Source organism: Larimichthys crocea, chromosome VIII (assembly GCF_000972845.2).
Source record: "Larimichthys crocea isolate SSNF chromosome VIII, L_crocea_2.0, whole genome shotgun sequence".
Taxonomy (NCBI): domain Eukaryota; kingdom Metazoa; phylum Chordata; class Actinopteri; family Sciaenidae; genus Larimichthys; species Larimichthys crocea.
Window position 1 is genome coordinate 14,208,055 of NC_040018.1, and position 23,740 is coordinate 14,231,794.

At 39.9% G+C, this 23,740-nt stretch overlaps 1 protein-coding gene across 3 annotated transcripts in view; it reads left to right on the plus strand.

Annotated features, from left to right (window-relative positions):
• Positions 1 to 23,740, plus strand: part of myo1ea (myosin IEa) — a 48,134-nt gene that overhangs the window by 19,914 nt on the left and 4,480 nt on the right. For all 3 annotated transcript variants that reach the window (XM_010737626.3, XM_010737625.3, XM_027281721.1), the window contains 19 exons: positions 2,416 to 2,503; positions 3,824 to 3,913; positions 5,115 to 5,246; positions 5,575 to 5,709; positions 5,992 to 6,124; positions 10,014 to 10,210; positions 10,313 to 10,393; positions 11,022 to 11,108; positions 11,200 to 11,283; positions 13,066 to 13,233; positions 14,203 to 14,288; positions 16,494 to 16,575; positions 16,743 to 16,849; positions 17,921 to 18,019; positions 18,460 to 18,604; positions 20,994 to 21,108; positions 21,199 to 21,368; positions 21,458 to 21,603; positions 23,406 to 23,552. In XM_010737626.3, coding sequence (XP_010735928.1) covers positions 2,416 to 2,503; positions 3,824 to 3,913; positions 5,115 to 5,246; positions 5,575 to 5,709; positions 5,992 to 6,124; positions 10,014 to 10,210; positions 10,313 to 10,393; positions 11,022 to 11,108; positions 11,200 to 11,283; positions 13,066 to 13,233; positions 14,203 to 14,288; positions 16,494 to 16,575; positions 16,743 to 16,849; positions 17,921 to 18,019; positions 18,460 to 18,604; positions 20,994 to 21,108; positions 21,199 to 21,368; positions 21,458 to 21,603; positions 23,406 to 23,552 — 2,292 coding nt within the window. The remainder of the gene's footprint in view (positions 1 to 2,415; positions 2,504 to 3,823; positions 3,914 to 5,114; positions 5,247 to 5,574; positions 5,710 to 5,991; positions 6,125 to 10,013; positions 10,211 to 10,312; positions 10,394 to 11,021; positions 11,109 to 11,199; positions 11,284 to 13,065; positions 13,234 to 14,202; positions 14,289 to 16,493; positions 16,576 to 16,742; positions 16,850 to 17,920; positions 18,020 to 18,459; positions 18,605 to 20,993; positions 21,109 to 21,198; positions 21,369 to 21,457; positions 21,604 to 23,405; positions 23,553 to 23,740) is intronic.

The following is a 23,740-nucleotide window of genomic DNA, read 5'->3' on the forward strand; positions in this document are numbered from 1 at the left end:
AGTCTTTTTCTCCTTCCTCTCCAAGGAACTGAAGTGAGCAAATTACTTATTTTAGCCTAAAAGGTTTATTGTGCTGCTTTGAAATGGCCCAGTTAACAGTTCAGACACTCTGGTTCAATGTGCAGCAGACATTGAACTTTATAGTTTGTGTCAAACAATAATAAAAAGAGGTGAGGGCAGCATATGGATTAACTCATCGGCTACCAAACCTGTGTCACCATACTATATGTCTTAGAAAGTACTGCTACTATTACTCTGCTCTGCACATACCACTTTTGAAAGCTCAGATGGTATCAGTAGAAGAAGGAATTTCTGTCAATGAATCACAAAATCTTTTGGTTAGATTGTTTTTGGCATTTCAAGTATTTTAAATCAATTTAAAATAGGAAAATACGTCCAATTCCTAAACTTTCTTCTTTGTCTGAACTGTTAAATTGAGTCTTAACAGAGGCACACACAGCATGGATTCAAAAACAAGCTCATGTTTTTAGGGCGCTGGGAATACAATGCTCTCTCTCGTTATCGCGGAAGAAATCTTGAACATACAGTACTGTGCAAGTAGTTTCAGCTAGTTCTGTGGGAATGCAGTACGCCTTATTAGATTTAGAAAACCACCAGAACTAGAAGTCAGTGTCGAATGTGCGTCCTTCTCATAGCTGATGTCAGTAATGATTTATAAAAGTTAATGCTTAAACCTCCTTGCATCCGCATTGCATTGTTGAATTCATGTCCTTGTTTGGTAAATAAGTCTCTGCAGAACTTAACAATGCCTTCACCATTTCAGCTCCACAACAATGAGACTCGCCCATTTTGGGGGCTCAGAATGGGACACAAAGTCCCGCTGCAGCTTGTGTTGAAAATAGCTCTTCAGAGAATAACTTTCATGAGGAAAAACAATGCTCTCTGATGGAGCTCTGGGGTTTTTAAAGTAAAACCACAGCTCAGCATATCAGTTTCTTCTTGTTACTCGAGTCTAAGTGTGCAGTAAGGTCCTCCAGACAATGCAAAGGGGTTTGCAAGGAACAAGGAGGTATATATGGGGGGAGGGTTACAACTATATAGCGACTGCTGCGTAATAGAGTGGCTCCCATGACTTCCTCTGGCAGCCTCTAACAGTCTGCAGCTGTGTTTCTCACAGAGGCATTACCAACCTGACTTTACTTTAAGGCACAGAAAGAAAAAACAGACTCCACTGTCATCCACTGCCAAACCACATATGTCAAAATAAGTACGACACTGGCAAATTGAAAGGCAATGAGGAAAATAGACAAGTCTAGGGTGAGGGGGAAAAATCTGTGAATGTGACAAAGGAGAATTAATATTGCTTCAACATTACATCTACCCAGATGTGCTGTAGCCTCACACACATGAAGCCTCTGAGTTGAAATGTGTTGCTAGTTGCACAAGGTACACTTTTGGTTTGTACAGTAAATGTGTACACATGAAAGCAGGAGCTGGAATTTCACCTGTTTATTCAGCAGAGTCAGTATAACTGATGGGTCCCTGCTTTTCTCTGCTTAGCTGGAAACATGCAGTCATGCACACCGTCTTTTACATAAACCTGCAAATTGGTACATTGCAAATAGTCTTAACTGTCTAAATGTTTGCATTGTCTTTAAACATTATGAAAAAGATCAATAGTTGTGACTTGATTTAAAGCAGAAGGTTGACCATCTGAATGAAGAGTATATGTGCACATATCTTGATTGGTTGGACCTGGAAATCAAAAGTAACTTCAAATATAATCATGTTGAGCACATGCAGTTGCACAAAACATCCTGTTTGCTGCTGTGTGCTCAAACAAACCATGAAGTAATATTTCCTTATATTTATAATCACTCTTGTGTTCTTGTGTTGTGAATGCAATCTACACTTGACTCAACGTTTGCCCAGGTGCTAAAACTTCAAAATCGATATTTAAGGCATCTGAAAAGTCTGAACACCGTGACTTGCAGAAAATATTATTTAATGCAGTGACATTTGGAGATGAGCCCTTCCTTTGTGTGCTAACTGTTAGACGTCAGACCACATGCATGTGGCTGTAATACAAAGACATTAGACTGATTAGTCAACATGATGCTGCAAATCTGGCGTAACCAGGACTTGGACGAGGAAAAGCCCTTTAAAAAAATGTGTGTCTTAGTCCCATGTGTTTTTGTAATAACAGGATTTGTTCCATCAGATGCACTAACTGAAGAACTGTTGACTGACAATAATGTCCCCATGAACATGCACATGCAGTACCTCAAAGCAAAGTCTCTGGTCCCTTCACAATGAATAGTTCAAATACCAAACAATCACTCGGCTCTACATTAATCACTTATTGACGTGTGAGCTCAGGTGTCACATGCTATTAGTCAGTTCTTTAGGCAGATTTGAATTTGACTTGACTTGAAATAATTATCTGTTTTTCAGTGGAGAGAGCGGAGCAGGAAAGACGGTGGCAGCCAAATATATCATGGGCTACATCTCCAGAGTGTCAGGGGGAGGACCCAAAGTACAGGTGAGAAAAGAGCCGCTCTTTATTTTAGGACATTATGTAATAGACTTTCAGATTCTTGAGATGCCGAGCTGCGTAGATTGAATGATAATTGGTCAAAAGAAATATGATTGTCTTGAGCAAATACTTAGTAAAGTCTCATTTCTCATATTTGAAGAGCTAACAGGGATACTAATTTAAAGTGAAAACATAGACATGCTTATCTTTCTACATTAATATTGTAATAATTTCTTTGCTTGCATTTTTCCTGTCCAACTTGTAGAATCACTCACAAACAGTGCAGTTATATAACATCACTGCGGAAATGAAACCAAACAACCTGTTGCTGCTTCATTCCTGCACTTATTCCCCTTCTTAGACCCAGTCCTCCTCTTATCATCCTCATCCTTATAACCCATTATCAGTCCATCAGCTGCCTCTTTTTCGTCCAGCCCCCTTCAGCCATCTGGCAGCCCCCCAAACGAGCAGATGTCCAGTCCCTAAGCTCAATAAAGATCTAAAGTTTGATGAGGAAATGCCTGGGCCATGATGGCAGTAGGATTTTTTTATATTTAATCCACTCAGACCTGCTTCTACCAAGGCAACGTTAGAAATCTGCACACTTATGCAACATTATTATTGCTTTTGAGTGACAGATTAATGTACCCTTAATTAAAGATAGTTATGAAAATAACTGTTTGTGGTCTCCACCTCCTGTGTGCTTTGCACACATTGTTTAGTTCGCTAAGTACAGCACATGCATTGTTATGTAATGTGTTTATGGTATGTGTGTTCACCCACATGTGTGAGAAGTTTTGAATAGGCCTGGATAACAACTCCCTCCCTGTCCATCTGTCATGTTCACAAAGACTAATCATATCTATTCATATCCATCCAAATGAATAAGAAGTTGTTCTGTTTGGAAGCTGCTCCATGAGTCGACTTTTTGAAAGTCTATAAATAGCTTAAAGTGTGAAGTGCAGCGTTTATTTTTTCCTTTCACACAGGACTAAATTTAGGAGTGTAGAAAAAAGAAGAAATTCCAAGAAATAACTTCTGTGTACAATAATGGCAGTGGGAGTAGCTCTGTCTGCTGTGCCGATTTAAAACTCATGTGTTTCTGACATGCAGATGGCTCACAGGAAAGATAATGTCCTCCAGACTTTGTGTATGTGTGTGTGTGTGTGTGTGTAGGTGTGCGTGTGTGTATTTATATTTGAGTGGAAAGTTCCAGAGACGTACAGGCCAGCCTGTCAGTGAGGGTGTGAAGTGTGTGGTATCTGTACCTGCTGTACAGTCTGTCTGTGACGTAGCTAACAGCTCATTGCCTCTGTCTCCTCGCAGCACGTCAAAGACATCATCCTGCAGTCCAACCCGCTGCTAGAGGCCTTTGGCAATGCCAAGACTGTGAGGAACAACAACTCCAGCAGATTTGTAAGGCTTTCATTTCTTGAGTTGGCTTGTCCACTTTTTGTGAATCAGGGGGCCTTACATTGTGGCGCAGTTCATGACTGGTTCATGTTAACTAAAGAAAACTGAAGGAAAACAAAACCTACAGGCAAAAGTTTGAATCGGGAGAGTAAATTAGAAAAAAATAAAGCTGACTTGAACTGTAAGTGAGGTCGACTCTGGGGAATCGCAACATAAGACAAAGTTAGAATAACTCTCTCACATCAAAAATCCTTAACTTTGTTGCTCAGACATAAATACACACAGTAGGTACTACTTACCCTGGAATAATTTGAGGACTCAACTTTTCTGTGGCGCACCTTGGGATCCAAGCTGAGACTTTTGAAAACAAAGATTTGCAGTAACAGCTTCTCTTCTTTTTTCTGTTTTATTGCACGATGAAAGCAAACCTCATGTGTGTCCTGGTTAACCAGAGCTGTGCTGACATACATGCAGAACCCCTGATGCACATCCTCTCAGTCAACGAGGACTTAAAATTAAGACGAAGCACATTTTAGAAACTGAATTTCCTCTGAACTTTTCCAGCTGAGTTTAGTGGTTAAGGGTTCAGGTTAGCATACAAAGCAGTATTGTCCCAGCAACTGGGATATTTTTTTAGTTTGGCACTAATGGCCTGAGATCACAACTTTTGATGTACTGTCTTTGAATAAATAGTGGCTCTGTTCACTTGTGGGGCTGGAACAGATCTTACATTACAGACTTGTCTGGTGAAGAGAGCAAGACAAAAAGCAGGATCAGGATTTTTATATATATATGCACATGCACACACACTGATAGAACAACCAGGTGCCAGTATGTCAGATCTTATAGCTCTGGTTTTAAAGGTGCAGTGTGAAAGATTTAGGATTTATTGGCAGAATATGGCAGAAAAGTTGTTTTTATTAGTGACAGTTATCCACAGAGGTAGTGGGTCCTCCTCTATGGAGTCCACCATGTTGAACTGGCACAGACAAACCATACACTGGCTTAAGATAGGGCTTTTACCATTTTTCACACTTCTACTGTAGTTTCCCTCAAACACTTGGAAGGGGAGTGTGAAGCTAGCGGTATTCAGTTGGCTACAATCTGCATCCTCACCACTAGGTGCAACAAAATCCTACATACTGGACCTCTAAGCTTTATTGCAGCCAACTCTAATACTAAAAAACATGCTTTGGTCCATCAGGGGAAATACTTTGAGATCCAGTTCAGCTCCGGAGGTGAACCAGACGGAGGAAAAATCTCCAACTTCCTTCTGGAGAAGTCACGTGTTGTGATGAGGAATCCTGGAGAGAGGAGTTTCCACATATTCTATCAGGTAAAACTTTTATTTATTCATTATTTTTCTGAGCTGAAGAGTGAATGGCACACATTTGGCTTGTAAAGAGCCTGTGAGGGGATTTCAGGACACATTGGATTAGACGTGCCATTTGGCTGCAGGAAGAAGGTCAATCTGTTTTCATTGTGGATGGCTCGAGGTGCCTGGAAGATATAGAGGAGTTCAGTCTTACCATAGTAGCTTTCTTCACATGAAAAGAGGAGCACAGAGTATAAGTATAAACATGAAAATGTATGAAAATGACACACAGGGTTTGTCTATTACTGCCGCATGTGCCAGCACATATGTTTTACTGTCTGCTCTACAGTTGATAGAAGGAGCCAGTGGAGAGCAGAAGAGCAGTCTGGGAATCACAACCCTGGATTACTACAGTTACCTCAATCAGTCTGGTTCCTATAAAGTGGATGACATCAATGACAAGAGTGACTTCCAGGAGACAATGGTACGGTCAGATACTCTCTGTTTAACGGACAATAACTTATAACACCCTCAGTGATGTTATGTGTGTCTATGAATCTCATACCAGTGTTGATGTGGCTCACAGTCCTCTCTCACTCTCCCTACAAGTCCTCTTTTGTTTTCTTTTCCAACGATCTCCTCCTGTTTTTGTTTACCAGAGAGACCGCAACAGGAGTAATTAGTGGACATGAGCTAGGTACCACAGGAGTGAGTAAACTCACACACACAGCAGCCCTCTTTTAGCATGATCTTTTTGCTTTCACAGCATGCCATGGATGTGATTGGCATCTCGGCAGAGGACCGCGCCATGGTGCTTCAGATTGTGGCTGGAGTCCTGCACCTGGGAAATATCAGTTTCAGGGAAGCAGGCAACTATGCTGCTGTGGAGAGTGAGGAGTGTAAGTAGACTCACACCAACCAGGACCTGTTCACAAACCATTAACTGGGTCGGATGGATAAAAATAGGTCTTCCATATTTATCCTAACACATTTTTATTTACAAAGCTATTGTGTCTGATTAAATAACTAAACCGCACATTAGTTAACTCTGTGTCTGGGCAGGAAAAGAAGTTAACTATTAACTATTTATCTGTGTACCTGTGCAGTAACTTCCTGTATAGTTATCATGAACAAATAAATTATAGAGAGCACCAGGCTGTAAACATCTTTATTTCTGCTGTAATGTAGGGCATTTTAACATGAAGGCTTATGGAGATTGACTCACTTTTGGAGCCAGCCTCAGGTGGCCATTTGAGGAACTGCGTATTTTGGCACTTCCGCTTCATTTTTCAGCTCAGGAGGCTATAACTAAACAAGACTTAATGTTTATAGCCATGCTAACATACTTATAATGACAATGTTAACAGGCCTCCTAGCCTTCTAAATGTGTGTGTTACAACAAGATTAAGAATTTATGGCGAGGTTAGGGGCTCGGTAAGGCTGTACTCAGGCACAACAGTGCAACTTGAATACAGCGCTAACATCAGCATCCTAACATGCACATGTAGTGTTTACCATAATCACCATTTTATTTTCTAATTAGCATCAACAACAAATTACAGCTGATGCTCACGGTTTTGCAGGTATCTGGTCATAAATCAAAGTGTCATTTAAACTAAGATATGATGAAGGTGCTAGATAAAAGGTCAGGAAATCTTAACAGGATTCATCCTCAGGGGAACATGGATGTCTGTACCAGATATCATGCCAGTCAATCTGATGCTGCTATGCATGCTACTCTGCTACTTGTCTAGATATTTCAAGATCAAGATAAGGGTGAAGACACTAGAGGAAAAGTCAGGGGATCACCAAAATAATGAGAATTTATCCTCTGGGAAGCAATCTTTCTAATAGTTATTTCAGTCCAGACACCACCAATAGACCCACGTCACTAACAACACAGATACAGTTGGCTGTAGACAATGGTGCAGATGTTCAAGTTGAGACTGGGTTGTGGTATTTCTCCTTTTCAGTATGTTCTTGCCTTACTGAATGTCTCTCTTCAGTGTCCTGAGCTGCCCTTCTCTGGTTGGTTTTGGAGAATATTTCTCTCTTACCGCTTTCACTCCCTAAAGTTTTATTGTGTTAATGCAGGGCTGCAGCCAAGTGTCTGGAGTAATCCAGGCCATGCTAGATTACCAGAAAATAAAATGCTATTATTGAAGGTCTGGACATATTTCGTCAGAGACTAAAATTACTTGGAAAAATACTTCTCTTCTGTCCCCTTCCCCTTTGCCTTCTCCAGCCGCATTTTATTCTTTTCCTTTCTCCTTCCTTCTCATGCTGTGTCTGTATGATGCAGATGTGAGTGCAGTTGTACAAAGCCTCAGTCTGTTCTGTGCAGACGTAACAGCCGCACTCCATAATCTCTGCCTTTCCTGTTCCCTCCGGTCTACTCTCTGTGCTTTAACTGCAGTATGTTGCACATATTCAGACCCGCAGTCTGCTCCCCATATGAAACTTCACCAGCCAAGTTCAAATAGACATTAACTTGCACTCAGAGCCAGAGCGTCATCTCTTGTTGAAAGAAATGTTGAAACTACTACTACTACAAATAATTTTGACATTGTTTGGATTGGACCAGTTTAATGTAACTTGATCCTCACAGTGACGTGCTGTTTTGTAAAACAGACTATTTTAGTATCTTGTGCCTTTCAATAGAAGAACTATTTTGGGTATGGCATCATGCACAGCTTGGCATCAATCAACATGAAACCTTTGGAAACTTTGAGATCTTCACTAGAAACTAACATAAAGTTCTGTTTGTATTAGTCCTCATCTAATGAATGGATGGTCTAATGGATTGAAAAGTTCTTAAAAGGGACATTTTGGGGAAAAAAGCATATTTGTTGGAAGTCAGACATACTGTATATGAATCTACAGCTAGCCGGGTAGCTTGGCTTGGCACAAAGACTGCCATACAAAGAGGCACGTAGCTACAAAATAGTCCCACAATTAAACCCCTGATAAAATCACAAGTTTAGTTTTTGTACAGATTAAACAAACAAGATATATGGTGTTAATTAGTGAGTTTTAGAGCTGCTGCTAGTTGAATTTTGTTGTTTTTGGACAGAGCCAGAGAAGCTGTTTCTAGTATTTGTGCTAATCTAAGCCAACTGGCTGTAGATTCATGTTTAGTGTATGGATATGAGAGTAGTATCAATCTTCTCGTCTAACTTTCGGCAAGGAAGTGGACAATTTCCTATTTCTTATTATCGGAGTACTCTAGCAGTTTAAAACAAAATCTGGATCTTTTAATTTTTTTAAAACAAAAAACACACCAAAGAAATACAGTAGTCCCACACATGACCTTAAACTTGCCAATATCCAAAATGTAATTTTTCAGACATTATTTTCATTTTAGGTTGAGCAGAGTCATTCTATGTGTCACATTTCATGCATTGAACATTGCCATGCTTGAAACCTCTGTCCTGACAACACTCCCTCTTATTGCTCTTATTTATCCACTGCTGCTTTGACTAACAAATTTCCTGCAGGGGAACTTGTGCTTATATGAGCATTGTTCCCGAAATCCACATACACAGCCTTTGTCCAAGCCGTTGTATACAATCCATACTTTTCCTGCCGAACACAAAGAATGACTTTTCCCTATCATTTAAGCAGGCGTATGGTCAGTCACACCCTTATATCCCATATGGAGAGCTACTGCAGTGGTCTAATGCATTCCCAGACACAGTGAGTCTGCAGGCCTGAGAGCCATTTCCTTTTAGGGGAAGTGAGTCACTGTAATAAGGCAGGGAGGGGTTCTCAGGGGAGAATATCAACGCCAGGTCGGGACAAATGATCTCTGGTGTTCTCAACACTTTTTTTCAAGTGTTAACCCAATTCTCTTCATCTATTTAGCATTCACCTATAATTCAAAGCTCATCTGCTCCAAATTCTCTCCAGAGGATGTTTAGTTTCAGCGGTTTAGCCACAGAATCGCACCCAATTTCATGGCTTTACACCAAAATCACTGGCATTGTGATTATCAGTAGAAGCTTTTCTGATTTGTGTTTAATTGATTGATAGTACGGCAAAAGGTGTTTTGGAGCGCTGGACTTGTAGTGTTTCTTTGCTATGCAAAGGTTACCTGAAGCTGTCTTTTGAATTAATGCAATCCTGCGTATTAATTTGCATGTTGGATTTCAGAGAAATCCCTCTAAGGTTTCAGAAAAATACACATGACTAGTATGCTGCTTTATTTCTCAGTTTATCATGATAGTACAACAACAACCTAACACACCATAACAATATAAACTAAAATGAAATGCAGCCAACAGTTATATTAATTATGGATTAATCTGCAGATTAATGATTTAATATATAGCATTTTTCACAAATGTCCAAGTTGATGACACTAAATGTGTTGTTTTGTCTAACCAGAGTACAATACATATAGCATCACATTTTCTAAGCTGAAACTAGGAATGCATTTTTTGCTAAAGAAATTACTCAAAGATTACTCTAATGTCAATAATTGGTCATTGAATTTCTGGTGATTGACAACTGATAATCTCAGCTCTAAGGGACAGCGATGGCTGTTATGTCTGTGTTGCAGTGATATGAATTTTAGACATGCTTAAAATGGCTAATGACTCTGCGAATGGTAACAATATTATTATACCTTTATTTTGTCAGTTTTACTGCAGACTAATAATGACTGTCCTGTACTGAAACACACTGTTGAGCATTCAATACACACTCAGTGCAATCAGAAAAACAGATACAGAATCAAAATCAACATTTCTGACTTTCTTTACTCCTTTACCCTTTCCCTTTTAACAGTTCTAGCCTTTCCTGCGTTTCTGCTTGGAATTGACCAGAACCGTCTGAAGGAGAAGCTGACAAGCAGGAAGATGGACAGCAAGTGGGGAAATGCGTTGGAGTCCATCGACGTGACACTGAATGTGGAGCAGGCGTGTTACACTCGTGACGCCCTCTCCAAAGCCCTGCATGCACGAGTGTTTGACTACCTGGTTGAGGTATGATTACATATTTGTAATTTTCAGTACGTCTTAACAAAACTGTCATAAACAACTGTATCATGAACCTTTATTTTGGTAACACAATCCTTTTGATTTCAGTCCATCAACAAAGCCATGGTGAAAGATCATCAAGAGTTTAATATCGGGGTGTTGGACATTTATGGATTTGAAATTTTCCAAGTAAGTGTGTTTCCACAGCTGACACGTAGCTACTGGAATTTTACTCTGCAGCAACACATAAATTAGATTAACAGGCATTAACTTTGAGCATTTAAACAGATTACACACAAAGGATAAAACTAATTTATTAAGTATATGGATTAAGTTCTGTCTCCGGATTGAGACGGCAGACTTCAACACGCTTTTCTAATCTGATTACTTGTTTATTTAGTTTGAAGTACTGGACCTGTGGATAGGGTTGGACATACTACATGGACATATTTTTAAATCATTTTGGTTTGCAAGCACTCTAGATCCTTAATATCAAGTACAGATTATTGATGTGATATTACTGACGCTAAATAACATTCTGTGAATTTTATCTAATCAACTCCGCCAGCTCTGGCTGTCTTTGAGTGTAAAGGTTTTCTCTTTGTATACACAATATAAGAAAAGGTCAACTGTGTTATTAGACAGGAAGTTGCAGACCATAAGGCATCAATATATGGACTTGTGCAACGAGTCCCTTCCTTTTAATAACTCCCACACCAAACAAAGCCCATTGAGCTTACAGGATATTCATACTCTACTGAAGATAAAGCTCACTTAGTTTGTGTGAATTTTATGAACTATGTCATCTCTTCATCAGAAAAATGGATTTGAACAGTTCTGCATCAACTTCGTGAATGAGAAACTGCAGCAGATTTTCATTGAGCTTACTCTGAAGGCAGAGCAGGTAAAGTTCCTCCACATTCTTCTTCTGCATTTTTTAGATTATTTCCACCCTCATGAGATGTTTCATATTCTCACTCTGTCTCTCTTTGTAGGAGGAGTATGTGCAGGAGGGCATCAAGTGGACTCAGATTGAATACTTCAACAACAAGATTGTCTGTGATCTCATCGAAAGCAAAGTAAATAAACCATCAATAAATAATAAGAATAATAATAGTAATAAAAACAATAAAATTATTCAGGAACTTTTCTACTCATGATTTTCGAGCAAAATACTACACTCTACTATACTCTAGTATATTGTGTGTGTGATTATGTGATAGTAAACTGACTACCACTTTGGACAAGTGAAAACAAGCAATTGGCAGATTAATCAATAACTAATAACTTAATAAATGAATTGTTAGTTGCAGCTCTAATCATAGAATACATAAAATAGTTTTTTTATAGTTCAATAGAAAATAGTTTACATTAAAATGCCCTATTATACAATGTAAACAAATGTGTGCAATTATTTACGAAACAAAAATCGGAACAAATCCAACATGCAAAGACAAAAAATATTAATTAAAATATTTCTAGGAAATTTTTCAGATTTTTCAAATATCTGTCTGAACATCAACACAGCAAACAATATAACTTTCTGGGTGTAATAAACGCAGTTTTATTGAGAGCAGAGTTGTTAGTATTGTTATTCCCTGCTTCCATTTTCAATCGCAAAAAACTTGGACATAAATATTTTTTTAATGATAAGCATTTGTTCATTTTATTGTCCTCATATTATAAACTGAGTTGCAAGCTACTGCCAAGTTTCTGCTCCGTTGCCATGACTTGCAGCCTAATATCCTTAAACGTGCCGACATGCCTCTTAATTTGATTTATCTGTCCCACTGAGAGGCGTAATCCATGAAATCTACAACAAGGGCTTTAAAACAGGCCTTCATCTGAGAGGAGCAGGGAGCAGGGGATCTGTATCAGTGTCTGACAGTTCAGCTCTTTACAACAGACCCGCTTTAGTTAATCCAGTGACAAGTTTACATGTGTCCTTTTAACAGAGGACTGTGTTCTGTGAATTAGAGACCCTGTTACCACTGTGCGAACTGAAGGCCACTGATCAGTTCAGGACATAATGGAGCCAAATGAGGCACTGTGTGAGAGTAATGTTTGACAGGGGCTGTGCTTTATATGATGATATAGTTTGTTTTAGTAGTTTAAGATTAACTTTACTATGGTATTTTAATATGTCGACATTTTTCATGAAATTTGCCATTAAAAGTCCGGTGTGTAAGATTTAGGGGGATCTGTTTAAAGAAATAATATTCGTAAGTATGTTTTCATTCCTCTTTCAGTCCTCTTCAACAGTCAGCTATGTTGAACTACTATATTTCTACAGTAGCCTAGAATGGATAAACTAAACATTGGCTCGAGATAGGGCCTTTCATGTTTTTTCAAGTTCTCCACCCACCGTTTTTTCACCTTGCGCTTTTAAGGCGAGGGGTATTCAGCTGATTGCAGTCTGCAACCTCACCTCTTAATGTCACTAAACCCTACACACTGGACCTTTACTTATCAGTGTGTAATGGCACATATTAGGGCTGCAACTAAAGATTATTTTTATTATTTTATAATTGATTATGTTGTACCTCGGCTGGGGCCTCTGTGTAGAGTTTGGATGTTCACCCCATGTCTGTGCGAGTTCTCTCCTGGTACCTTGGCTTCCTCACACAGTCCAAAGACATGCACTTAATAGACTAATTGGTGACTCTAAATTGGCCGTAGGTGTGAATGTGAATGTGAATGTTTTTTTGTCTTTATGTGCCCTGTGATGAGCAGGCTACTTGTCCAGGGTATACGCCGCCTCTCGCTCTAATACAGCTGGGATAGGCTCCAGCACCACCATGAGCTGGATGATGATAAGTGGTTATAGATAATGGATGGAAATGTTTTCCTTGTGATCCCAGAATCCTCCTGGCGTCATGTGCATCCTGGATGATGTGTGCGCCACCATGCACGCAGTGGGCGAGGGTGCCGACCAGACCATGCTGCAGAAGCTCCGGGTCCAGATCAACACCCACGAACACTTCAACAGCTGGAACCAGGGCTTCATCATCCACCACTACGCTGGAAAGGTCAGTCTGAGTGCACTCACTTAAAGTGAATTTGTCTACTTACGCCGACAACTGTTGTTGTTGTATCTGCTTGAATGGGAAGTACCATACCCAATAATGTTCGGACATTAACCTACAGAAAGATTACAACATTCAGTATAAGCTTTCCAGCGATCTCCATACACTTGCCACGGTACGTGGTATAACTGAGAATGATCATGTTATACATACAGTCCTAAATAAGGAGCTGACCGCAACTTCTGGAAATAGAACATTATTAAAATGTCATTTTTTATGGTGTTGGTAGTGGAGCCTGTTGCTCCCCACTTGTATGATCTGTCATAAATACCAGTTCTGCAGCTGGTTCTTTAATTCTGCAGTCGGTGTCGTCATCTTCACCCTTTAAAGTTTTTCCCATTTAAACTAACACCCCTTTCTCTCTCTCTTTCTTTCTGGTTGCAGTTCCCCTCCTTATGTAACAGTGTCTAACAGCGTCGTCCCTGTTAATCAGCCTTATTGAGTTTATGCATTACAGTCCCTCAGAAGTTTTTGCATTCATTTCTAGTGGTCTGGGCCGAGGTTGTCCTGTGTCATTCTCCAGATGTGTGGTGGCCTTAGCCTGGCACACATGCCGCAGGCTTAATGAGCCGTGCCATAAAGACTTGAGGGGCTCCCATGACCGGGCTCAAAACATTCCTCCAGTCTCAGCCTACAGTATAGCAGAAATAACATGGTTTAATTTTCTACTTTGAAACCACCACTGGTTTTATAAGGCATCTAATCTGGGGAGGTGTAAAACTTGAACCTGCACCCCATCATTTTCTTTTCCCATAAAATTCAAGGCATTGACTTAGGCCAGAATATCAGTCATAATCTTTTATTTTTACACAGGTGTTATCTTTCATTTTGTTGGAGGTTTCATATAGCTCAACCTCGTCCTCTTTGATAATTATAACTCTTCAAAAATCCTTTTGTATGGCTCTCCTGCAGGTGTCCTATGACGCAGAGGGTTTCTGCGAGAGAAACCGAGACGTCCTTTTTAATGACCTCATTGAGTTGATGCAGAGCAGTGAAATGTAAGTAATGCGTATTTGCACATTGAAGCAACATGTGGTGAGGATTTCTATGGTCCTCACTCAGAGGGTGTTTTCTATTGTTATGCATATGGTTATAATTGAATACGTCTAAATGAGAGTATCAGACGTTCCAGTGCATCTGGAAACTGGTGCGACGTAGCAGAAGTGTGCAGGGCGGGGTTATGTCGTGCCCTCTGCCCTGAATCACGTCTGGCGGCTGTCCTGATATGCTGCTTTTGGGGGTCTACCCAAGTGCAGTCTCCCTGTGGGCCTTGGGCATTGTGGAGTCTGGTCCCCTGGTGTTTTGGTTACTTGGGCTTTCTTTGTGTCAAAATGGCCATCTGTGCAAACAACCTGCATTGTCTATGTAACCCCTACAGGCCTCAGCCACTGCTTGCACCCCTTTGTGTGCACATTATGTGAGGCATGAAAGGAGCTTGTGTCAAAATCCCATTCTGACACGTGTTGGAAAATATATGCATTGCATACATACACACAAAATTATAAACACACATACATAAAAGAGTTTGGCACAGTCGAGCATAAAGGAAGCCTGAGAAGGAAGGAAGCAGCCTCATTCCTTAGAGCAGCAGGTCTAAATAGAGAAGAAAGGACTGACTAGTATTGTCAGCTGGACAGTATTATCAGACTTCTGGTCTATTTGTACACACAACCTGTTGATCCTTTCTTCTGTGTCCATAACTTTGAGTCAGATGTTTAAAACCAAACAAATATCGATGTGGGAGAAAGCCAGAAAGGGGATGGAATTTTTTAAAAATGCAAACATGAAACACATACAGAAATGATAAGATAATAAACACCAAAGGGCGACATAAGCGAGTTGAATGCGAAGAAGCAATACGTGTCAGCTTTAGACCAGGCCTGACAGTCACCACGTTTTTATGTGGGTTTTCAAAGCACAGCTGACACACTTCAAAAGGAGCCTGAATGACATATGTGGCGATCACAAATCAAAAGTGGAAAAAAAAAAAAAAGAAAGTCTGAAAGGTCATGACTTTACAATATTTTCAGTATATTCATTCATGAGATAATCCAGGCACGCCTCATGAATGTGTGGCCTTTAAATAAGTCATTATAAAGTGTTAAATTTACAACCTAACTGCTAAGAAAAACTATAAGACATCGCCGTTAATTTCAATTTACGGCTCTGAGTAAAACGTTGGCGTCATTCGATCTCAAAGGAGAGCTTTAAAAAGTGGGTGTAGCCCTTTTCCAAAATACAGGAACTTGAAACACAAGCATGTGAGACTGGAGTAAGAACCAAATGTCCAAATTGATGAGATACTAAATCATTGTCATGAATGGCATCGTTATGGCTCAGTCCGCAGCTGCGGCTGGCTTTAAATGTGCTTGTCCCACTGTCTCCTCTATTATCTCATACATCAAGTGCCACGAGTATATGTAAACTTGAAGGAGCTAAAATGTACAAACCTAAGCTTCTGTCTTTTAAGATATCCTTAAAATGAGTGTGTCTCTCTTCAGTCCAGGGAAACCTGAGGATGTGGAAATTTCACAAATATCTGCTACATTCTGACCTGCAGCAGCACATTGAAGTGATGGTTATGCTATAAACACCACAACTACATAGGAGTAGACAAAAATGTGATTCCTTGAAATCCAAATGAATTTCACCACATATGTCATTAATATAACAGTCCATATGTTCAGTCTTTTTGGAGAAACGTGTAACTCCAAGCTGACTGGATTTCTTTCTCTGTATTTTGGAGATAAACAAAGGCGGGGAAGAAAGAGGTGATTATTGTCTATTTTTAATATTTGTCTTTATATTTGCTCTTATAAGGCAAAAGACCAAACTTCATTCTAAAGTAATTAATTATTTGATTTAACCAGGCATGTCAAATAATGGCATACTCTATAGCCTTGACAAGATTTGCTGCAAAAGAGCGGTTTGCACAAATACAACAAAGTGTACACACACACATTTCTTGTTTTCACAACCGCCCCCAAATCAGACCTTCCCAAGTGCTTTAGGAATTTAAACCAGTGACCTTAGTCAGATGTCCTTGGTTCTTTAATCATTAACTGCATTTTTGTTTTTGGCTGCCAGGGAAACTCAACATTATTTTCAGGTCTACAACACTTGGTTTATGTTTACACAAGGATGATACCAGCCTTTCCAGATCTGTCCTAACTCCTTGTCTCCTCACCTTTGTCCTCAAACAGCGCCTTCATCAGAACACTGTTTCCAGATAACCTCAATGCTGAAAAGAAGGGAAGACCCACAACTGCAGGCAGCAAAATAAAGGTGTGTGTTCAGCAGGGTGTGCAGTGTGTACCTGTCCCTGTTTTTTTTTTTTTTATCAGTGTGGGAAAAAGTCTTTGAAAAGAAAAGATCATGTGTCTGTTTGGTGTGTTTGCTGCCCTTCAGCAGCCAGTCAGTAATTCATTCACAGTATTTTGTGTTTTCTTTAGAAACAAGCCAATGATTTGGTGAGCACACTGATGAAATGTACTCCACACTACATCCGCTGCATCAAACCCAATGAGACCAAGAAGCCTAGAGACTGGGAAGAGAGCCGGTAAGTTCACGTCCACAACCATCCAGAGCCCGAATTAATCAAATAAGTGATTTACTCCTGCTTACAGCAAAATGTGAGAGTAACATTTAAGAGCAGCTTTCAAGTGAACACATCATATATCACATATAGGTTCTGAGCAGGATGACAAGGATTCACCCTTCATTCATCATGTTCTTCATTCTTACAAAAAAAATCCCTTAAATTATTACATCTATTTTTGATTGTGTAAAAGACCTAAAATCTGCTGCTGGTCAAGGACCTAGATCAGAGAAAACGGATCATAAGGATAATTTAGTATTAGTAATTTAGTGTAGACAACCTTACGTCTATAACTATAATGGATCATTCCTTTTTAGATATTGTCTGTCCATCTGAAGACCTAAGTCATTTGAACCACTTTTCAGACGTCTCCCCCCTCTTTATGCCTTTGTTTCAGTTTCCCGCTCTTTCTTCCCTGCCCACAGGCTTTTGGGCATTACATGTTCAGCTGCAGAGTGCTCCTGTATTGTTCAGATCCTATGACCTTCCTGTTGTGAGTCGGGCACAGGGTGGCTCGTTAATTAGCACCGGAACTGCTGTTCTCACAGGAAGTCTGAGTGTTCTAAGTAGTGCTGAAGGTCTTTGTTTGAGGGAATAGTTAGCAAAGTACAGCTGTTTTACATACAATGACCCTTCCGCTAGTGGAGCGGCAGCTTCGTGTGGCGTAGACCTGGAAAAAGTTGATAGCCGATAACTGTAACCTGATAGTAAAATACAAGTTAGCTGTGGTTATAAATCAAAGTTAACTATGTTAGGATGTTTTTTTCTGGATATGGACGCTTGTTGCAGCTTTCTTACACATGCGATCATTATTCACTGCTGTATTTTCATTTCTCATAATTTCAAACAACACAAACATATCAAAGAAATGAGGGTGGATATAAATACTAGGGGTCAGTGATCAGCATATGTCAGTATATTTCATATTTTAATCCAGTTTATAGCTGAAACAATTCCGTCTTTATGCAAATATGCCAATCAAATAGTTTGTTAACATGGTGTTAATGTTGGCCCTGGGTTTTCTGTTTGAAGAGTAAAACATCAAGTGGAGTACCTGGGTCTGAAGGAAAACATCAGGGTGAGGCGTGCTGGATACGCCTACCGCAGAATCTTCAGGAAGTTCCTCAACAGGTACAGTGACACGCCTCAGACTGAGGTCATATTTATTTTTGACTGTGATTTGGTTTAAACATATGGGTGTACCTTCTTAAGCAGACTGGGAACCAGCCATGACATGACTGATCCACAGTAAATACAGTTTCTAAGTCAGTGGCTTTTACTTCCATCCCTGGCCTCATGTTATTTTACCTGAAAATGGTGCCAGTGAGTCCCACACAAGGAAGTATACAGGTTATTTGTCTTTGACACCAGCACCAGCTTTTTCTGAGGGGGGGATATCCAGTTAGATACCACCCATAGTTTGAGTAATGGAAAATATTTTGGACTGGAACAACATCAAAACTAAAGTTGGTCCAGGTTTGTAACTTACTGTATGATATTACTAAATAATCCTTCATCCAAACCTGTGCAACCACCTCTCCCTATGTAAACATGCTTTATCTAATTGTCAGATACGCCATCCTGACCAAAGAGACCTGGCCAACGTGGCGAGGAGACGAGAAACAAGGCGTCCTTCATCTCTTACGGTCTGTCAACATGGACCAGGATCAGTTCCAGCTTGGACGCACCAAGCTCTTCATTAAAGCCCCTGAGTCGGTACGTTTGTCATCTGTCTCACCTTCAGACTGCCACATCCTGTTATTTTGCTCACTTTTTGGACTTTATAACACCACAGAAGAAAGTCCCCCAGTAAAATGTACGATAAAGATCTTTTCAAATCTTTTTCACGCATTATTCTTGTGCAGACTCTCAGATCACGTGTCAGAATGTCTGCTGGCGTGGAAAAAGACTTTTTGTTAGCAGGCAAAAAACCGAACTCACCATTTTTACACTAAACACCATAAAAGGGCACTAGTGTCCCAAATCATGCTCGAATCTCTAATGTAGGGGAGGAGATTGAACCCGACCCTTGTACCACGTCAGCACTGAGTCAACACTGCTCTGGAACTAAACACAAGTACAGGCTGTGGTTGCAGAGTTTCGGGGGACATCGTAAAGGCTTGTCTTTTTCCAGCATAACTACTTTTTTCATGATTCCTATGAAAGCAGCACTTGTGTGTGAAGCCTCTCACATATTAACATTTGTACGCATCAGGCACAAACGAGCACGCACACACACACACGCACACACACACACACACACATATATACACACACACACACACACACACAGAAGTATGTCTGGAAGCTAATACACAGACATCTTAGTTTTAATTCAGGCCTTACAGCTGATCCTGAATGCCTTTACTTATTCATTGCGACTGTGTGTGCCAAGGGCACCCATCCCCCACACAGCCAGACTGAGAGTCCAAGTCATTGAGGTGTGCTTATGAAACGCAAATATCACACAGGGCGGACCGCTGAAATGAGCTGCCAGGCTTCTCAAAACAAGCCTCTGTGTCTGATAAGACACTGACACCAGCTAATTAGTTGTATGACTGAGGTGTTTTTTTTTTCTCTTGGATGTAATAAGTCATGTTTGCTTGACGGTGAGCCAGATGTTGGAGAGGAGTTTCTCCTTCAAAGTGGTGATGGATGAGCGGTGGCCTTCTGTCTGTCGAGTCTTCACTCAGCCTTAACACAGCCTCAATGTCTATTTTTTATTTTTTTTATGTGCCATTTACAACTGCATTGTAACATGCTTGGTGTTTTCAGTACGTTGAATGAGAAGGGCTGAAATGATTTTCCAATTAGCAGATCATAGGAAAGAACAATAAACTCTGGTAACTAATGATCAATGATTTTAAGGAAATATTCATGTATCTGCTTCTAAGAATCTCAGGAGTGAATGCTTTTTTTAAGTTTTGTGTTGTATATTTATTGTTGTTTTGAACCTTTAAACAAAAAAATAAAAATGTTATCACCCCTTTATCTAGCATTTACAGTAGTATACAACATGTAAAGGGGTTATAACACTATAATATACCTATAATCAGACATTAGAACATTTTTGAAGGTTAATTAATATACAATATTTGTGAAAAACTTCTATTCTGAAGACATATTGTATTATTACATTATGACGTGTTTTACTAACATTTGTAATAACTACATTATTAGGTATTAACTGATTAATCAACTGATCACATAAATAAATGAATTTATTCATTCATAATGAAGATAATCTTTAGTCCTTAGCATGTCAGTCACATATTAGAAGGTATAAACTTTTATTGTTGAGCTCCCACCGACTTTAATTGTTCCCTCCTTGAGTTAAATTAATCACTGAGTAATATGAATCAAATCCACCACCTGCTGTTTGTTCTTTCATTTGTCACTTAGGAAGTTTAATCAGTCACCGGAGAAAAAAACAACAAAACGTCGCAGTAAATACATGGTGTCACTGTCTTAATCAATGACTCAGTGGCTTTTCCTCCTCACAGACTTTATGGTTAAAGTTTGATCTGCTGTGTGTTGGTGTTGTTTGTGGTTTATTCCTCTCCCGTCACACTTGTGGCCTGTGGCCGGCCAAGTTGATGCCAGGCCTGTTACAACAGTGGGCAGGATGTTTAGTCTGGGAGTGAGAGGGCAGAGTGTGATTGCGTGTTTAGAGGCATATCAGGAAATTAGTGAGAGGACTGGTGATCCAGATTCAGCTTGTCGTACAGGAAGTGGCGATGACATGATAACAGCTGAAGAAGATAATATTTTTAATGTATGTACTGGTACAAGTATACACATACACAAGCAGTATATAAAACAATTTATACATATTATACAGGAGAACAAACATGAGCAAATAAAGTAAAGGTGAAATAAGATATATAGAGGGCAGGAGTTGGGAGTAAAACCTTCATTCTCACGCTGAAAAGCACCTAATCATTACCAGAGAGAAGATATTTGTCTTTGTGTATTGAACTGTACACAGGTATGTTCAGTATGTATGTGCAGTCATTCCTTCCATTCCACTCGATTCAGGTGTGTTTAGGTTCGTGCACTTTGGTATGCCAGTCTCTTAACTGTATGCCTTTATTTGTCTTCACAGCTCTTTCTGCTGGAAGAGACGAGAGAGCGCAAGTTTGACGGCTACGCCAGGACCATCCAGAAGGCCTGGAGGAAATACGTGGCCCGCAAGAAGTATGTCCAGATGAGGGAAGAGGGTGAGTGAAGTAACATGTTGACAGTTTTATTTGTCTGTCCGTCTGCCTTTGTCTCCATCTCTTACTCTCTCTCCCTCTGGATTTATCTAGCTTCTGACCTGCTGCTGAACCGGAAGGAGAGACGGCGACACAGCCTCAACAGAAACTTTGTAGGTGACTACCTGGGTATGGACGACAGGCCCGAGCTCCGACAGTTCCTGGGAAAGAGAGAAAAGATCGACTTTGCAGACAAAGTCACAAAATATGACCGCCGCTTCAAGGTTGGTCTTCTTCAGTCTGATTTCTGTGGCCAAACAACTGACAAAACTTTTATGATTAACATCCTTCTGTTTTTTTCTGCTGTGTTTAGGGGATTAAGAGGGACTTGATCCTGACTCCGAAGTCTGTGTACCTGATTGGAAGAGAAAAGGTGAAACAGGGACCAGAGAAAGGGCAGGTGACAGAGGTGCTGAAGAGGCGGATTGATGTGGAGAAGATCTTGGCTGTGTCTCTCAGGTACAAAGTAATTACTGACCTTTCAGCACAGTTCCGACAAATCTTTGACAAACTGGGTAATATTTAACTGATTAAAACATCTGTATCAGATATCAACATCAACTCCTCGGCTGCACTTACAATACAGGTTCTTATATCCTGTTTCAATGAGCCCACAGCTTTTTACTGTTTCTTTGCTCCAGTGTTTTATTTGTGTAGGTGGTTTTAATGGAGGCTCACAGTTGTTCAGAAGTTATTTTTTTAGTAACACGCTCCACTTACTGTTAAACCATTTATGATCACAACATGCTCTAAATAAAAACAGCCCATACAAACAAATTGGGTGCTACTTCTATCTACATATGTCGACTTTAAAGGTCCAGTGTGTAACATTTAGGAAGATCTATTGGCAGAAACTGAACATAATATTATGTATCATTCAAGTCTAATTTTCTGATTTGATGTTGCGTTTTCATGAATTTAGAATGAGCCTCTTTATCTACATAGAGAGCAGGTCCCCTTACGTGGAGTCTGTCATGTCACACCACCGTTTTTCTACCTTAGCCCAGAACATACAAACCAAACACAGGCTCTAGAGAGGGCCTTTCACATTTTTCACGGCCTCTGCACTGACTGTAGTTTCTCCTCCACATGTGGTATTCAGTTCACTGCTAAAATCACAAACTGACCTTGAAACCCTGAATACTGCTGCTTCCCAGCCAATTAAACTCCTGCTGCATTCACACTTAGGTTTATTTCAGCAACAATATATTTTCAGGTATGTTAATTCAGAGATTTTTCCAGTTTACAGACGGATAATCACGAGTCGACTAAAATGTTCCTTGAGGTTCCTGATTGAAAGTGCATCTTGCAGGGAAACCTATAAAACATACTATATATATATATATATATATAATTGCTGAATATAGTGAAACTTGCCCATACTCATGTGCAGTTATAATCATATTAAGAAAAAAATCTGTTTGTGCGACTTTAGGAAGATACCAGTAGGTAATGAAATGTTTCCAAAACAAGATAAACGCTGGCCGTCATGCAGACAATTGTTGTGCAGCGGCGTGCTATATAATCTGTAGACATTTCACTGCAGTAAGTCATGAATCTACTTCAAAGCCACAGTCTGGATTCCCAGTCGCACAAGTCCCCATGTTCCTGTAAATGTCACACGAGGGACATCGAAAACATGTGGCGTATATTAAACCGACCTTTTGTATATGTCTGTCCTTTTGTGTGCGCAGGTCACAGAAATGTTGCTGAAAGAATACGTAGTCAAAAACATTCTCACGAAAGGACGTAGACCAGTTTACTATACAGAAAACCAAAAAATACAAGAAACTGAAAGACTTTTAGAGCCTTTGTTGTTGATGGGAACTCAGTAAAACTTGTTTTAAAGGTCAGAATCACAGAGCTGTTGGTGCGAGCATGTGGCTTTTGAGTCAGTGGGGTAATACGGACCAGGTGGTGCAATGAGCGAAAGCAGGAGTTGTAAAAAGCTCATCAGAGAAAAACTCCGGTTCACTGGGAGGAACAAAGTATCCTTGTGTGGGTTACGGGCACAAGCTGTCTTCCCCCAGATCTAAGCTGCTTTGTGAGGCCCCTCTCTGTTTCTATGCAAATGTGAAAGATGATTCTGAGTCTCCATCTTAACTTCCATCAAAGCAGAGCAGCGATGGTGCAGAGTGTTTTTATAAAAATAAAAACTGTGTGAATGTATTTTTTTCTCAGATTTGTTCCATGTGAGAGCTGTTTTCAAATTCCGTATCACAGATGGGCGTCTCAGTTACCATCATGTTCATCTTTTCCAGCACAATGCAGGACGATTTTATGATCCTGCACGAGCAGGAGTACGACAGTCTGTTGGAGTGTGTCTTCAAGACAGAGTTCATCAGCTTACTGTCCCAAAGATTTGAGGAAAAAACCCAGAGGAAGCTACCACTCAAGTTTAGTAACACGTAAGTAAACACACACAAAATACATTCACAACCCAAAGTCGGGTTCAGACAATGAATCACAAATCAACAAATGACTTCTTGTTGTTGTAAAGGAAATCTCTTTGTGTATCTCTTTATTCACACCTTTAAAATGTATACAACAGTTAATAATGTCTGAATGTAACTTTATTGAAGATGAATAACAGAAC